Here is an 18,830-nt window from a genome sequence, read left to right on the forward strand (position 1 = left end):
CATGGCCATTTATCATAGTTTTTGTCCATATTTTGTCCATAAATAGCAATCTTTAAATATTTAGATGAAAAATGATTCAGTTTAGTAAACACAGAAACCCCACACATGTTGGCAAAGATGTGAGAAAAGCCTTTAACCCGTGTCACGTTGTATTTATGTCCTAAGGAAACTGGGTATGAATTGATAATTATGAAGTTTCTCAAAACTTGAGATTAGATCTGAAGTTTTCGAGATCTGAAATTAGGTCTGCTTTAAAGAAAGATTGCTCCCTAAGTCTACCGATTACCCCGGTCTCAACCAAATCACTGCCTCTCATTTCCACAGCATTCGGATCAGTACATTGCACCGTTATATTCTCCAACAAAGACCTCCACAAAACTTCTCACCTGACCTGCATGTCTGAAACTCAGACAGCGACACCCTTCAAACTCAGATATGCCCTCGCTGTATTCCAAGTCCTGGTCAATGACGTCTTGATACGTTTTACTGGGTTCCTCAAAAATAATCCTATCTATGAATAATTGCTTCTCCAAGTCTTGTTGGTTCATTCCTCAAGAAAAAAAAACTCCCATCCGGCAGCAAGATATCCAACCTTTTCGTCCAAAATGTGCGTAGATTTCATAGTGTCCCCCAATGGGAAACGTTATGCTTAGTTCAGGTTTCCATCCTCAATGTAATGGTGAAAAACAAACAACTCGGTCAGGAAATGGATGTCACAATTAGGTTCGTAACCAGTTCTAATCCTTATTCGCGGAGTCAACGTTTACCAGGCACATAAATCCCATGCCAACGAGCAAATGGACTGAAAGATGTTGAACTAAACTACTTCACCTCTCCAAGGAACCACTGAACAAAATTAACAAGCATAAAAGAACTCCAGACCCAAATGACTAACTCGACCAGAAGGCATGGTCTTCTGGTTTTCTGCAAAAGACTTCCCCTTCAAGTGCTACTCTAAGATATTCAACTTGCCTTAATAAAATCCAACCTCTGTCCCACTGCTATCCATTTGCTTTTTTCTCCAAAACTAAGAGCACGACCTTCTGTTTGCCCAAAATCAAGCAGAGATGACTCCATGATCACCAGCTGCACGGTTTCTCCACCATCTGGATCTTATGAGCCACCAAGAGGCATCTGTTAAGGCAGGGCGCCAGCACAGATCTGGGGTCCATAGCTTTTGCTGGGTCCTTTCTCACACCCCTGTGTAATCTCTGCATCAGGAAAGGAATAATGCAGTTCTGTTGCCCTCTATGTTTGTGTATACTTGTCTTCCTGTAGAAACCCAGCTGAGTTTCTCCTTTTGCGTTCTCTGAAGTTACTTCCTCGGAAATCGTCCAAGTTCTAAGAGGGTTTCGAAGAACAAACCTGGAACACTTACCTCCACGAGCATCCTCCTCCAAAGCCGACCTTCTTGTTCCTGTCAGTCTAACCTTTCTGTCCTTCATTAACCAAAGATTTTCATACTTGCTGTACATTATTCCATGTACTCACCTGTTCCTTTTGTCCTTTCTGTCGTGGTGCTGCAAGAGAAGTTGCTCATTGTACAATCCACGCCTGAAAGATAACAAAGAAACCAGAGTTTTACAACAAGTACAATAAATTTATTAACATGTCTGAGTGATTCTGTAAAAAACAAAGCTACAACCAACCATGACAAATAGAGAATAATAGATTTGAAAAAAAAAAAAGAAAGGCTTAGTTGCAATAATTTTTAGAGCAGATGGAAGAAGAGCCAAGTGGCTCGGGTGGTAGAGCAGGTTTGCTGTAGGCCTGGAGGTTCTCGCATTCAACCTAGTCCCCTCCCTTCCCGGGGGTGTCAGGCCGGGCAGCCGACGTTAAACCTCTGCCAAGTCTGTGTGCACGCAGCTGTGGCGCGTGGGAGGCTGTACTGTGGAGTTAGGCGCCAAAAAGGAAAACACTGTTGATAGTAGAGGTAGCAAAAACGGCGATATCAGCTAATTAAATTGAACGCCAGGAAGTAAAATTTATGCTACTGTGACTTATATTGAGGCTTTTAACTCGCGTTTATTTGTGGTGACAAAAGCATAAAGGCTGCTGTATTTATGAAGCTGAATTCTTTTTCTTAATAGTCACCAAAAAGATTACCCTAATGCAATCTCTCCAAGTCAAAATATGAATAAAAGATATGATTAATGGTCATGCTTAGCATTTCTTTAAATATGCACTTCTGGGACAGTTTTATCAGAGTGACAGTCCTGTATATCTACAAGTATTCTGTGATTTACTTATAAACCACACTTTTATCTCCAAAGGGACTCTTTGATGCTCAGCCTCAGATGTAATTGTGTCTCTAAGCAGTGTTGACACTATCTCAAGAAGCTTCTACGAAGAAAGATAAATATTTCCCTCACATAACGTAGGAGTTGTTTATGCACTGACTCAATTCGCTGGAATGGCCCGAAATGTCATGTATCTGAACTTAATCCCCCTTCCTCTGACTGAGCTGACATAACATGCCTGGGATGAAGTCTGCTTATCAAAACACGGGGACAGGTAAAACATGGCAGGATTGGGCTTGAGGAGAGAGGGCTGTGCTTCGCATGTCAGATGCCGACATGTGATTGTACCTGAAGTTCGATGCTGCAGTTTGCTGGTGGAGATACGGATGCTATGCACTGAGTAAAAAAAAAAAAGTCAATAGCTCCAATATATCTGTAGTCTGATACTCATGCCGTGCAAAGTGCTGTGACAAGAAATCGCTCAAGGAATTTCTTCAGCGAGGCCTCTGGGTCTGTTTGCCTCCACGGCGAGGTTTCACAACTCTTGCTTCTCGTCCTTTATTTTTTCAAGAAGGTAGAGATGTTTTGCTTCGACAAAAAAAAAAAAAAAACTAGAAAGGTTTGTTCTTCTGCTAGCAAGCAAAGTAAATCAAACTTATAGTCAATGCTCTTGTTTCTAGTCAGAAAACACAGAACTTTTGTAAGAAATGTAAAAAAGTACAACTGCCTTGCACAGCAGTAAAGTTGTCTCTGCTCAACTCTCAAAAAGCGGAGCAGGCCACACTCAAAGAATCTCAGGTTTAACTCCAATAAACATCCACCCAAATAATAAACCAAGGTATACGTTTACGGCAGGTTTGATCTGATTAGATTAGCTAATGTGTGATTCATGGCCAACATCTCAGCTGCAACTGGATTACATGTCTAAACTCCCAAGCTTCACTGTCACCCATATTCCAGGGTTTAACAAAACACAATAATATTTTCATACCAGCACACCCCTCGGCATTATCCGCTGCCACTTCCATGGGAAAACACTTTCAGCTTCGGCAGCAGATCGGAGCCAACTTCACTTTCACCTGACTCATTCGGTTTGCGTCCTTCCAGGTAAAACGCCAGATAAAAAGATCAGGTAAGGACTGAGACACCTCGAAGGACTGCACGCACCCTCCAATGCTAAATTTGGAAGGCTTATCTAGGGGTTTGGCTCTAAAATGTGTTAGTGGAAAGACTGCAAAACAAGCTGGGTGAATCATTAAACAGAGAAGCAGCTGTTGATGTTGGGATGGGGCAGAGTAAGGGGAGGGAGGGAGTTACAAAGTTTTCATAAAGTTTCGAAGTCGCTTCGAGAATTGCTCCTTCCCGTCATAATGCTGCACACTGCCAGTCAGCTGCCTGACAGAGTACATTATAACACTGTTCAAATATTCTGCAGTTCATTTGTGTATGTAGTTTGTGATTTTTCTTTTTTGGTAGCAATATTTTAACTGCTGAAGTCTATTACTTTTAGTGAATAGCAATTCTTGGAAAACAGATCAGCTGCTAAAAGTATGGGGAAAGTTTTACTTTAAAATGTGATAAGGGTGGGTAAAGCAGCCAAGCTTGCTTTGGTCACAGATGAACAAACATCACCCCTATTATTTTTTGTAAAATAACACCAGCCGTGTTTGGTGCAGTGATCCTTTATTGAACTTATTCCACTCGAATGTGGCAAGATAAACAAGCGTTTATTGATATAAGACAATGGATGGATGTACATATATATATATATATATATATATATATATATATATATATATATATATATATATATATATATATATATATATATTAGTGGAAAAATATTGAAAAAAATGGTTGAAACCATTTTTAGACACGGTTTAAACATGTCTAAAAACAGACTAGTGCCGTTTTCTTAATGTCTGCAGCACATCTGAGCATTTCTAAAGGAATAGATAACATAAGCATGGGATTGATTTCCACTTTTATGCTTCTTCGTTCTCAGCTATATTTGTTGACAAGTCCTGTCAAATCCAATCAGTTTGGTACATTACAGGTATTTCCTCAAGACACAAAAACCTGGAGTGTATTAAAAACAAACTGCTCAACTCAATCACTTTCTTTGGTTGGCATTAACTCCGGTAATCACTGTGAGAGACATTAGTTGGATATTAGGCAGGTTATGATTCACTTGATGCTTATTTAAAGTCTAAACACGAAGTTAAAAATCAATACATTGTAAAAATGAAGAGCAGAGGCTAAAGTAAAGCCAACAGGTTTTTCGTCAAACGTCCTTAAAATGGGAACCTCTGCTAAACAGCCGTAGCAGCAGGCTGGTCTTGTGTTGACATCCAGCTGAGTACTTGCAGGTGGAGCCCACACATCTACACTCAGTACACAGGATTCAACTAGCCAAACAACAAATCCCATCTGTTTGTCTTCAAGGGCTTTTTCTAAGAAGCAGAAGCGTGGCTTTACCCTCCTAACAGTGAAATGAAAAAATAAAAAAAATAAAAATACGCAGTCCTTCCTAGACAATTCAAGAACTCAAAAAAAAACAAAAAAATGTTGCTACACAATTTTTTTCTGTACTTAAGTTTGCTACAATACCTGTGTTTGTAAGTATGATTTTGTAATTAATGAGACAGTGTCTACTTCTGTGGGGGTTAAATATCCAGCTTATTTATGCATTTGGTTTAAATTGTTCAAATAGCTTTTCTACGAACAATATTTTCATAAATGCATAAATGAGCGTGGATGATCTGTATGAAATCTCAGAGCGCCTTCAAAACTACCGAGGTCAAATTCAAGCTTAACGAGCCTTTCGATGAGACAACTGCTGATGACCGGAAAACGAGGGCAGTGGTTAGTCTTGATTTGATCAATTATGACTTTTAACAAATAATTATAGTTTGACGTGTGTGAAAGGTGTAAACAGAAACAACAGATGTGTGAAAATTAGGATATTGTACATTCTTTCAGCCCTCTCAGAGGCATATGTATACATTTTCACTAAATGCAGCGATAAAAATGAGTATTATTATATGTAATGTTTATGGCATTACGCAGGAAAAAAATCCCAGGTTTCTAATTTTTTCTGTTCTCCCTCCAGTTTTGCACAACTTTAACACTGATACAAAAAACAATGGGGTAATTATCACATGAATTAAAAGATCTCTCAATATGAAATTCTGTGAAAATAAAAATGAAATAAAAGAACCACGTTGGACAGTAAAGGATCCAAGTGATCAGTGGCGCATCTATGCAAGGATTTAATGCACAGATAGAAAGTCTCCTTAGTGCTTTGTCACTGTGGATTGCAGAAGCACTGATGAAAGCTCAAAAAAAAGTCCGTCCACGTAGTTCGGAAAACTTAATACACACATTAAGTATCCTCTGGGAACTTTTCAGTGCGAGTTGCACATCTGCAGGAGATTTTATCAGGCTACAAACACGTATAAATACCATAACTCGCTTCGACATTTTGCAACAAGCTGCAAAAATAAACCGATCGATTTGCTGGCTCTTACCTAATTAAATGAAGGTCTTTTTTTTTATTTTTTTTTTTATTGTTGTGCAACCCAGCGTGTCTCATCCAACCACAACTGAAAAGGGGGCACATGTTTGGAATAAAATCATCTCTAGTACTAATGTTTTGCAATTTGTCTGTATTGCATGACATAAACAAAGTTGTTTTTCTCCCTAACTGCCTTTTTTTTCTTCGTTTTTGACGCATTTTCTTTTGTCACACCACCACAAAATATAAGATTACAAGAACTACAACATTTGTTCGCAGCCTATACAGTTAAATCACTTGGAAAGCCCATAATTAGGCTAATGATAAAAATCTAAATAAGGGTGTAAAAAAAGTCTCAAGCTTCCCTCTTTATCAAAGAAAAAAAGTTTGGATATGTTCGAGCATTTCAGTTTTTCTTATTCCCCTTAGACAAAAAAAAAAAAAAAACTTTCTTACTACTTATCAGTGACCTGGTGAGACCTGACTGCAGAAACGCTACAGATGAGGCTGCTGGTTTCTCACATGTCTTCCTATACACCATCCCTTTGTGTTTCTGCTCTAATTTGTTTGTGCTGATGTTTGTTCAGGCTCAACAATATATTAGCTCGAGATTAAACATCGCGATAAAGCCCAAGTATTTATTGAATTGTTTAGAGATTAACATTGACACATCACCAGAGCATCTCTCGTGTAAATGCGATGCAGCAAAACGTACACCATCGCTTAAATCGGTGACTTGACGGAACAGTTTCACCAGATTTTCTTCACAGACTGAATATTCTTTCAAGGTTGTTGCAAACTCTGACAACACAGCACATTCATGCGGTCTGCCGGTGCATTTCTTTTCTGTGATTATAACAGATATTGTTTTCCTCCGTTGCTCATTCATACTTTTTTTTCTTTTTCTACAAATTTCCTGGCAGTAAGTGTGTAAAAAACATTTTCAAGTATTATACCAGCTCACTTATTTTCAATACGTTGTGATGGTTCAGTTCACAGCTTAAAGAAGAGTTTCGCTTTTCACGCTTCGTAAACTCGGCTTACGTACACATTCATAACCTGTGAGATAGACGCAATGTGGGTTTATAATGTTGAGTAGCTATTCTTTTTTATGTGTGTGTTTGGATTTCTTTAATTGCGTTCAGTCACATCAGTTTTACATCAGACGAGTGTTTGTCTTGTGAGGAAGATTAGGTTTAAGTGGGTTAAATCTTTCTCAAAATAATGTCTGAACATGAAGCAAGTGAAAATAATCACAGCAAAAGCACATATTTTACTTACAACACCTTTAGTCTCATTGCATTCCTTTATTCTTTTCATTCAGCCACTGCTAATAAATAGCACTCGATTCTCGATGGCGGGTTTGATATTCTTTACATTATTTTCTCATAATGCAGTGAAGGTTTTATTTTTTTTTTATATATGCAATTTGGAACAGTTTGTAGCTCTAAAATATACAACTTTTAATGTGTTTGGTAAATCAGGTGCATATTTATTTCTGGTGTTTGAAGCTCATCCAGTTTAGATCCATTTTTAATATAATATAGCAAAAGTGAGTCACCTACAAAAAAGTCTCTATTTTTTTAAAAAAAACTTAAAGATTGACTCCACTATTTTCATACAACTATATCAGGTATGGTTATCCATATAATCTATTTATACAAATAAATAGTTCAAATGTAATATGATGTTCTATATTCGTAGAACAACAAAAATGATCTCAGTTCAGTGGCAAAATTAATGTAAAGTCACAGCTTTAATGAGTCACTTAGAGATGATTTTGGGTGATTATGAGTAAAATTTATTCTTTAAAAAATATAAAGTTTTCCTCCGAAAATATCCAGACTAATGCAGAGTCAATGCTCTGTTGAGTCGTGCGTTCCTTTAGTTCTCAATAGCGATGAATTGTTGAAGTGACCTAGTAAGAACGTTAAACAATACTGCTTTAGAAATGACTATGCACCTTTATTTTTTAAAGTATTTTTTATGAGGTTTAGTTCTGAGGTTTTAAAATAAACTTCCTCTGAAACCTTCAACTTGTTTGTCAGATCCCAACCCAAGTAACTGAAGGGAAATGCACCCTTTTAACGTTGCTTTCTCTGACATCCAACTATTTTATATGTAGCTCCCAACAATGTAGAAACTAATCACATTGAATCCTTGGCATCTAAACTTCCTACTTTCTTAACAATCTGTGTTTTGAAGAGTAAATAGTTCAGCTGCATTCCAGATATCGCTCATTAGGCACCTTCTAAAGTCAAGGAGACCAGAGTTTAGGTATGTTCATTCATTCTTGGCCCATCAACCCAGCAGATTGGCTGCTGGGTTGATGGGGGTTGAAGTAAGAGGATTTTCTTTCCTGTGTTGTTTATATGCACTCATGTAGCCAAGGTTTTGATACGTTTGCTTGGTTTCTTAACCTCGCGTTTCAGTTTTCCATAGCAGGATAGCCCAGGGGTTTGAATGTGAAGAGAGCTGAGAAGAGGTTTCCTCCTGGGTTAGTGAGAGCCACAGTGTTTAGGCATCAGCTTTTGCCACCGACTTTGATTAATCCTTCATGGCCCAAGAACTGAAAAGGAAAAGCTGGGGGTGCAAGCCGGACCATCTGGAAACCTTCATAAACATGCCTGTCTTTCCACGCTCTCCAAAGGATTCTAGGAAAATCGTAAAAGTGAAAAGAGAGGTCCCTTTTGCACGTTTCTTTTTTTTTCTTTTCTTTTCTTCTTCCTTCTCCTGAGGCACCCTCTGCATATGCAGCAAACAGAAAACTGCTCGCACCGAATCATAGCCCTGAACCGCACCTCACAGTCCAGCCCATTTATCCAGAATTGTGTAATGAAATCAGTTTTCAGTTTGGCCCGACTACGGTGCAAAGCTATACACATGTTCTGCTAATTCATGACAAATGTCGATAATTTTCTTCAGCTTTGCTTAATCTGTTTTACTTCTGTGGCGCGCCGTTGAACAGAAACGCATCTCAAAGCATGAGCTAGAATCTGAATCTGCGTAGGGCGAACGTCAAGGCGGTTATTTAAACACTGCTGGACCAGCATCCATCTGGACTTTGTTACGGCTTTTTTTACTTTTGCTCCTAAAAGCAATGTTGTCAAGATAAAACATATAAATCATGTCTCTGATTCAGGAGTAAATCACAGTCGTAAGAGAAACAGTCCACAGGCTTTCATTCAAGACATTCAGCTTCGAGCTGCAAAAACACACAGACGCGAGATCCAGTAAATCTCCATCACAATTAAAACAAAAAACAAATGTCCTTGTTGGGCTGTGAAAATCAGATGGAAGAATGTTATAAATGTCACAAGTACAGGATATTAAACATATAAATAAAGAGGATGATGGTACCTGTAATCTCTGTCACCCGTACATGCTTTTCCACAACTCACTTTTATGAACCAGGGAAAAAAAAAAAATCAGATTGTGCTCCCCCTCAGACTCACACACCCTTCACCTCCCTTCACCTCCTTACTTCTTGGCAGAGAATGTCTGACATGTCTCCTGTTACAGCTGGGACCAGGATCTTTCAACTTGGGTTCAGTTCAAGCTGCAAGCATTCTTGCTGCACTTTTGCATGCTGCATGTTCTTTTATGCTATTGTGCAAAGGCTGTCTTCTCTAAATGGACTTAACACAGTGAACCTGATAAGTTGGCAGCACAAAAGACCAAAGTGGGAAGTGTGCCTTTGGTCGAATATAAAGTCGTTGACAGCTGGGTCTGATGTGGTTGCAGAGGATGTGCAGAGAGTTTTAGATGTAAGTTTGTGGGCTTAAGTCCTGTGGTTTAAAAAAGAAAGGGAGGGAAAAATGACTCCGTTTATCCAGCTGAACGCAAATTAAACATGAAACAAAGCAAAAGATGAAGCAGAAGTTACATGAAGGCTCTTTATGCTTTAGATATTAGCGAGCACTGACATTTTTATGTAGCAATATGAACGCTGACGCATAAAACATGTTTTTATTTCAGGATTTGGAATTACAACTTATGTTGACAGAAGCTGAAACCGAGATAAAGCTGTCGCCAAAGTAAGATTAATAATAATAAAAAAATAAAACTAACAAATAAAAAGGTAGAATAGAAGAAAGCGCAAGATACAGACTGAATGCTTGGAAGACGACGGAAGAGAAAAGATGGTGTGTTGACACGATCAGAAGGAAAATATCAAAGCGTGCCAAAACTAACAAAAACCAAATACCGTACGTAGAGTTTAACCACGCCCAATCAATAGCTGCATCCAGCATCTGTGCCTTCAAGCGAGGGAGATTTCATGTCAAATAACCAGAGGAATTAAATTACTATTTACTTTCGGTGTGATGCACGAAAAAAAGAAAAAAAAAACCTTTATGAATAAGAGTTCCTTCAAAGCTTCTTTCCAATAGAAAATTATCCACAATTCAAACGCCTTTGAAATGAAAACAGGAATGTTTAGAAAATGAACAAAATGGAGCCTGCCCGCAACATTAATCTACCACCCACTCGTCAGTAAGACCACCACAACCAGTGCGTCTTCTTTTATATTCTTGTCTCCTATTACCATTTTTCAGTCACATAGCTGATATGCCTGGTCTTGTCTGCCTCAATCGTCTTAGCGCTGAAGTGAAATCAAAGGGCAACCCAGTGTGTGATTGCACAACAGCTGTTCAGGCACTGCAAGGAAGCAAAGTGCGTCTATGGCAGGGCGGGAAATGGCACGACACACACACACACACGCGGCCGGCCGGGCGCTGCTATGGCTGCTGTCGGACAACAGTTTGAGTGCAACTGGCAACTAATGGCCAAACGCTGTTTTCTGCAGCTCAGTTCCAGGCAGGTTTGCTCTCTGCTTGGTCTTTTCTGTTGTTCAAACTATGTGCACATTTTAAATGTTGAAATACATAAAAAAATAAATAAATAAATAAAAATAATGCAGCCTTGAATCTTTTTTTTGGCTGAGAAATAAAGCTCCTGAGCAAGAAGTCTAAGAAGTATGTTTCAAATCTTTTGGGAAAGATTTGAAACACTAACTCACCGATGTGGAGAGGTAAAATCTAGCACTGACCACTGACCCCGAGGATCTACGCCCATCCACTTCAGAACCTCTAAATTTGCCAACATCTTTGGTCAAAGCCCCCCGACAGGCAGAGCTTCTGATAGTTATGTCAACAAAGTAGATTTGCGGCCATAAGGTGACACATTTGAACTTAAAGGCCAAATGGTAAGTTGTGTGGAAATTCCTTCAGCATGTGTAGAATACAATGTGTCACTCAGTAAGATGAGGATGTTTTTTGTCTCCACACTTTTCGCTTTAAGTCTTGAGCAAGGTTAACTGAAGGTGACTCGAGTAAAAAGTAACAGGCGAAGTGGAGACTTTTGTTGGAGCTACGCATAGGTCAAAATAAAATTACATACTGCAGCTTTAGTCAACTCATTTTTCAGTCTTCTTGCTCATACGAGGTAATGCTTCAAGAGAAGCCTTGATGTTGAGGACAAAATGAAAATATTATATCCATGGAAGATTTAGAAATTTTTTTTTTGTCTCAACCCACAAGCAGATTTCTGACATCTCTGTAAAAACCATAGAAATGTAAAATGAATTTCAATTTTTAATGAAAACTTTTATTGCATTTATTAAAAGAAAAGTGGCTTGTCAAAAATATTTACACACTTGTCAAAAATCAAAAGCAAGAGCTTTATTGGTGTTGCAGCAATGAAACTGTCAGTATTTTCACAATTTATCTGTGGTGGGTCTAGCTGGGTCACTCGCAAATATTACCTCCAGTCAGTAGCCTGTAAATATGTCGATAAAATTAAAACTTCACTTTAAATCCAAATATCAACTATCAGTAATTTTGGAGTAAACTATGAATGGGGAATGCCAGTTTATTTGTGAGATGCTCTTTTTACTGAGGAGAAGTAGATTTAGTGAGCTAAAAGGAAACCCTTTAACCCCTACTCCAAATTTGGGTCTCATACTCACAGTTATTGTAATGGCCAGCTGCTCAGACCAAAGATTTTCCCACTGCTATTCCCCGAAAGCCAAAAAGCACTCCACCTATTTGTACATAGCCTATGTGTATTTCCGTGTATGCGTGTGTGTGTGAGTACAGCCCTCTTATGCCTATAAACACACTTGCATACACACACCACCCACACTTGTCTTACACCCTGAAAACAGGCCATGTAGCAAGGGTATTTGTTAGGCTTTCGGGCCTCTGTGTACTACACGTCGACTTCACCGTGAGTGTATCACAGTTTCATCCACAAGTGGTGCCTTAACACTTAAACGTGGATGGCGTAAACTTACAGTCATACAAAATCCCAGAGAAAAAAAAAAACCCTGCTCACCCTAACAAACGTGATGTGATGATGAGTACAGGTGCCAAATCACCAACGAACGGAAACGGCGTGATGGAGTAATGGGAGGTTTAGGATAACAGACATCTGTGGCAACTCAACTACAACACTGAGCTGCTGAGCTTTAAGCAATGGAATGGTAAGTATATGTTCCCCTGGCGCACAAAGAAAACGTTAAAAAGCACAAAGACACCTAGAATTAGTCACGGCCGCGTTCTGAAAAATGCAAGGTAACAGGAGGAGCCTCGATTTTGTTTGATGTGAGTGAACAATAGTTTTCTGGCAAGCCCCTTTTCAATGTTCTTGCTCTGTTCACAAAACATCCAAGCAACTGCGAATTATTACGGCCTCAGTACAAACAAGCCTTTATGATGCAATGAAACATTTTAGGCCATAATTCTCCTCTTTGAAAACAGTAACAAACACGGCTGTGTTTGTTAGTTATTTGGCAAGTTAAAACAGAACCCAGAGCACAGCCAGCCGCAGCTGGGGTCACCAGCAGCGAGAAGACCACCAGGACAGCTGAGAGGGGGCTGAGAGGGATTTTTTTTATTATGCTATCAAATTAAGGCCCTGATACATTCTGTCCAGGAGTACTGGAAGAGTTAACAAAGCCCCTGCACACAGCGAAAACCTTGTGTCACCTCCTGCTCACATCACTCAGCTTTTCAAGTGTAACAGCTGCTTCCTCCTGCATTCATAGCCGTATCCTCATCCATTCAAACTGATGGCTTAACTGACCCATATAACACGCAGAGATTACTGGATATCTTATGAAATGAGACGTGCTTTGATTATTTATAACATTAGAAACGGCAAAATGACCGGATGAGACTAAGCTGAGAGAGAAAACAAAAGTTTGAGGGAGACATTTGGAAAATGATTTATTCTATTTGTCCAATTATGCTTCTTTAGCTTATGCACCATATAAAAGGCTACGATCAGAAGAAGGACACGCCACATTAAAGCGCTTAATTATGTTTTATGAGTCAAACATTACTATTTGTTTCTCAGAGTAAACTGGAAAGCATCAAAGAAGAAGCACAAAAATGGAAAATATTTCAATTTCTTGAAGGAGGTTTAACCCAATTCAGGGTTTTTGAACTCCAGTGTTTGTGTTTTTATTGGGTTATGTTGCAAGTCTATCTATTGTGTTCCACTTAAGCTAGAAGGAACATTATACACAGTAGGAAGAGAAAGCACTCTTATATTGTGACCCTTCTACCACCATGCCATGAGGATGATGTGAACTTTTAGCTTTCTGCCACTTTTGGATAACTTATGAAAGTAAACAGTTGTCCTGGGTTTTGCTGGAAATATTTAGAGTAGAGGCGGATGAATACATAAACATAAACAGTGCATTATTTTTTATTTTTATTTGTAAAAAGAGAATGAAATTCAAAAACATTTTTCTTTCACTTCGCAGTCTTCGCTGCCTTAGCTGCCCTGTCACAGAAAATCACACTAAAATACAATAGTTTGACATAATGTGAAAAAATTTGAAAAGGTTTAATGTGTATGAGAAGTTTTGAAGACTGCTTTTTTTTTTAAGGTTAAGGTTAGTATCAAGTCGCCTTAGTTTAAGTCTGCAGCCTGCCAGTTCAGCGATGTTGCTGCAGCGCATGATTGGTATTTATAATACTGGAGGTGTTCATCTGCTCAAAACATAAATTTTTCCACTTACTCTCGATCCTCCCACACTTCTGGAAACTGCCCAGATTTCCAGAAAGGTCCAAGCGGTAAACAAAAACAAACGCCGGCGTGGGTGAAATGGCTGGATTTGAGAATCTCGAGAGAGAGAAGAAAAAAAAAGGGCTTGAACTCTGATAAGTGCAAACTGTCATGACTATCGGAAACAAACCACCCCTCGACCAGTGAGCTGATGCTAGGGACGATATCTTTGACGCAGCTTGCTTTGACAATCACAGAAAACTAAATATGGTAAAAAAATGTTCTTTTGGACGTTTGTTATTTTTAGTCCTAAATGCTCAGATTATGATCAGTTCCATTCATTTCTATTTATTCAACAAAGTAAAGATAATCAGGAGGATTCTAAAGGTAAAGTGACCCATGTAAAAACAATCTTTTTGTTGCAATGTTGTCGGTTAGATTACAACATCTCTCCTGGACCAGATTCTGCCTCTGGGTATAGACTCCAGCTGAAAAAGACCTGGGATTCTGGCACAAACAGGAATTCTTATCCAGAACTCAAGACTTAGGATTATTTGGAAAAAGTGGGTATGACTAATAGCACAGCAGCTTCGTCCACAGAGCCTGACGAGGTGTCCTCTGGTGGGCTGTAAATACAAATCATTTGGCAGATGCTAAGAGCTGCTCTTCTTAGATATGGGCGGCCTCTGCTGCTTCTTCTTACACACAGCGATCAATACAATTGACTGACTTACGACAAGGCCACAACTAACATCCTCTAGCGTCACTGGAGTCGAGTTTATCTTGTTGTTTGCGTGGTACAAGTGAGTAAGTTTTGTTTTACGCACGCAGGCTAAAGGGTGACATAGTAGGTTCGAAGGAAGTTGTTGTTTATCCTAGTCAAAGTGCTTACAGTTTCGCTTACGTAAAACAGAGCTTCAGATTTACTGGAAGAAAACAGGAAAAAAAAAATCAGTTTTGGTTTTGCTTGATGACAAAAGTTATTCCTGTATTTCTTTTTAATCGTGTTACACAAAAACATTGCAGGATATCAACAAAAAACCCGCGAATAAAGTTCAAATATTACGGATGTGTGACGTTATATGACACAGTGAGCTTGCCAAATAAACCAAACTGCGGTGTGGAAAAGACGCTAAAGAGCTTCCTTCCACTCAACCGTAAAACTATCAAGACATTGTGAATTAGTTAATCATTACTTCAGGACGGAGAGGTAAAACATACATGTGCATATCTATGTGTGTATGTGACTGGGGGTAAAGAGGAGGGTCCCGGTGCGTGCAAATTGTTTCTAGTGGGCCTCAGCATGACTACTGAGGTTGGAGCAATCATATGTTCAGCTGTGATTTCCATCAACACATTCCTGGACGCTCACACAGCCTCTCTGTGGAGCTGTGTGCAGCACCCCCCAAGGATGTGACCTGCAGCCTGCAGACACATGGCTGCCTCGCAAGCGCTTATCACAACACGGCGGCCTGCAGGATAAATGGAGGCCTTAATCTGAAGCCACGTGGAAACAAGCAAACTCTGACTGCTGCTGCCTCTCAAAGCTGGCCCTGTAGAAAACAGTTGATGATATACTACACCGCGCTGCAGAGGGCCAGCAGGTCTCACCATGCCAGACTGATTACAGGGTAGAGGTCAGACCACATGGACAACAAATGGTCCCCGGGCGTCTACACTGGGGGTCGTGGATGAAGTTTAAGCCAGCACTTGCTAAATGGCAGCAATTGTTACTGAGATGTCTTGAGAGGACAAACAACGTTCCATTTACCTGAAAGGAAAAAGTATTTCTAATGTACTCTGACAACAGCATATGGTGTTTCACGGTTTAATGAAAAAAACTTTAAAGAAAAGCGATTCAATCTTTAGAGAGCTTAAATGCTAAAAGGTTGTCAGACCTGAGTTTTGTCTCATTTTAGCAGATTTCAAACTAAAATGCTACATATTCAAGAAATGTATTGCTACACTTTCAAAAATCTCCACTTCCCCAACATTTGAGTATAACTTTTAGTTAGAAGTTTAAAGTTGGTGTGGTAACTAGACTGACAAATTTTGCAGTGGGAGGGACTTTTGAGGACTTCCCCGGGTCTCTGAACATGAGTTCTGGTGAAATATGAAAGAAATGTGTCCTTGCAACCTTGCGTGAAAGAACAAATTTCTTCCTTTTTGCGAAATCCTTAAAATCACAACTGGGTGGACAACTGGAGAAAAGAAATTTTGAACCAATATCAAACTATAAAAGTGTATTATTTAGTCCTACTGTTTGGGATCACAACAAATAGCAATTTGAAAAATAACATCAAAGATATTTAGTAGACAGAAAATAAACTTCCTACTTTAAAATAACAGGGTTTTTTTTTACTTGCTCTTAGTCTTCTACCTCTTAGAGGATGTGTTCAATTTTCTACAAACTCACTAAAAGATGACATTTAAAATACTGCTGGTGGAGAACTACTGATAATAATAAGGGTCCTCATTTCAAATGAATAAACAGAGTTTCCTCCAATGTATTACAAACCTGGCGGGTCGCCAGGCTGAACGTGGCCCTGCCAGGCTAAGCATCACTGGTTTTTATGAAAAAAAATAGGAATAATTGCTTAAAATAGCTTATTTTATAGACCAGTGACCCCGGATTGCATGCGTCTTTGCTTTGGCCAAGTTTAAAAGCAATCAGTGATAACTGTAACTCACTGAGATGTATTAGTGAACAAAACAGAGCTCAAACTCAAAGACTAAACTCACAGCATTAGGCTTTCACCAATGCTGTGAGTTCAACAACAATTAATCTAACTACAAAGATTATTCTTTGCACTTTTACAAAGACCTTTTGTGAAATCTTAAATTTAAATTCATTTAATTCATCTATGCTGAAATCAATAGATCAAATTTAACAGTGTTGACATTCTCAATAAACAAATGTTAAAATTCTATATCTGTGGTTTATGTTAAAATGTTAGCATTTATGGGGCCCCTGAAGGTCTGGGGGGCCTAAACCAGCTACTTAGTTCCCATATGCATTGGGTCTGTTACAAATGGGAACAGTATTAGATCCACTGGGCTACTGGGAGTCAACAATGACTTCCAGCAACGTATAATTACCAATTCACATTTTACATTTAATGTCAACATGTTTTAAACACGGTGGACCGCCCCTGGGGGAAATCCGGAATAAATGCAGCCAAAACTGTACCTTTAAATATGAAACACATGCAAAAAAAGAAAGAAACTCAAACCCTTATCTCAGCCATCTGTGAAGAATATTCAGTAACTGGCACTTAATCACCGTATGTTTCTCTTCTACTGGTCCAACAGAGAGGCATGAGCAAAATCCCCACACAAGTCCAATCAATCAATATTATTGGCAAACTCCATCCGCTGGCATGAAGCCACTGCATACTGCATGCCTTCAAATGCTGAGATGGGGTTCACTCTGAGGAAAACTGGCATGTTTTTCTTGTCCGAGGCAGACTTTGTTACATTTGTCTTGCTGCACAAATATTGTTACAGTGGCCAGCTGTAAAGTGTTGTATCAGTGAAAATGTCTTATATGTTTTTTAGTTAGAAAATACTGCATCAAATCCAACTATCACTTTCACTTTTGGGAATTTTTTTTCAGTCAACTCAGATGTCATCACTCTTCAGTGCTACTCAGACACGCTGATAAAAAATGCTTTTGCTATGTTCACCGTGCCAGACGCGTATTATTTTACTGCCTAATACCTTTGCAAAAAATCTATGAACATATATTTCTATAATAACTATCAAATATGGAAGTAAAAACACACACAAATGCTCATCTGAGGAAGTCTGTGCATTCTGCAGAAGTAGGTTGTGGTGGCCTGGATTCGCCATGTGGTGGAGCTGAGTGCTGGTTTCAAGCAGCATGCAGGCACAGCCATGTGCTAAACTGTAGGTAACGCTGCGAGTCGAACTGATGCTGCTGCACCAAACTGCTTTAAAATTAATCTGTGATCTCTCTTTTTTTTTTATTGAAAAAAAAAATAGAAAAGAGATTTTTAACATTTTCTTTTTGCTCAGGTTTGGCTAAAACGCACATCACACTCTGAAAAGAGGTACACTGTTGCACCCTAATGCTGACATCAGATACAGCAGAAAAAAAAGCTTGCAACCGCTAACTGCACTCTAACACATCTTCCTCCTCTTCACCCTTTTTTTTTTCTTGCTCTGCTATTCTCCTTCCACAAGTAATAAATATCTCTCTTGCTCTTACTAATAGCTTTGTCTGTTTTCTGTCATGCATTCCCTCGTTTTACATGTTTTCCCCTCCCTTTATCCACGCTCTGTTCTTCTTCTTCTTCTTTTGCTCCCCCTGTCCATCTACATCTGCACCCCCCTCCCTCTCGCTCTCCCTCACTTGAAGGCACACATACACAGATAATACTGCAGCTACATGCTGCTTTGGCAACATACTGCAGCAGGAAAGCGCGCTCCACTGCAGCCCTTTAACACAACAGCCGGTTCTCTCCTGACCCAACAGGATGGATAGAAACTCCCTTAATCAATTACGCGTCATCTTTAATAAATCCATGCTTTTAGCTTCCAACTAACCTTTCTTTGGTCACATTTGCTTTAACGGCAATGTGTCATTTTCCCTAAACAACTACCCCAAGCCTCGCAACCACATGTTGTAATCGCAGCGACATTCCTCTTTAGAGAAATACAATATTTAGCCACAACGTTGTGAAAGCAGACAGTGAAAAAAAAAACTATTTTGTTACAGTAGAAACAGAGATAAGTTTAGGCACATTGTGGACATTTTGTCCGTGAAGATGATGTGCTGAAAGCAGGAAAAAAAAAATGGCTAAGGATTACAGGGGAGACATTTGCAACAGCCAAAATTTGATGCCTAAAGAGCTGAGTCATAGCATCTCAACATCTGCAGCTGTTGTGGGATGTTTCCGGCCTGCGAAGGCCGGGGCTTACCTAAAGCCATCGAAAGAAGAAGATTTTTGTTTAAGAAATGAAAGCTGGCAACAGGCTGAACAAAGCCTCAATTGGCCCATGTTGTTGTACTCAGTAGCATAGCTAATGTAAAT

At 39.2% G+C, this 18,830-nt stretch overlaps 1 protein-coding gene across 7 annotated transcripts in view; it reads right to left on the reverse strand.

The window, feature by feature from the left end:
* nrg2a (neuregulin 2a) overlaps positions 1-18,830 on the reverse strand; it is an 86,552-nt gene that overhangs the window by 18,712 nt on the left and 49,010 nt on the right. For 4 of the 7 annotated variants that reach the window (XM_081615537.1, XM_081615534.1, XM_081615536.1 and 1 more), the window contains exon 4: positions 1,492-1,554. The exons of the other annotated variants lie outside the window; for them this stretch is intronic. In XM_081615537.1, the coding sequence (XP_081471663.1) occupies positions 1,492-1,554 (63 nt within the window). The remainder of the gene's footprint in view (positions 1-1,491; positions 1,555-18,830) is intronic. 7 annotated transcript variants of the gene reach the window in all.

Source organism: Poecilia reticulata, chromosome 14 (assembly GCF_904066995.2).
Source record: "Poecilia reticulata chromosome 14, P_reticulata-male-v2, whole genome shotgun sequence".
Taxonomy (NCBI): domain Eukaryota; kingdom Metazoa; phylum Chordata; class Actinopteri; order Cyprinodontiformes; family Poeciliidae; genus Poecilia; species Poecilia reticulata.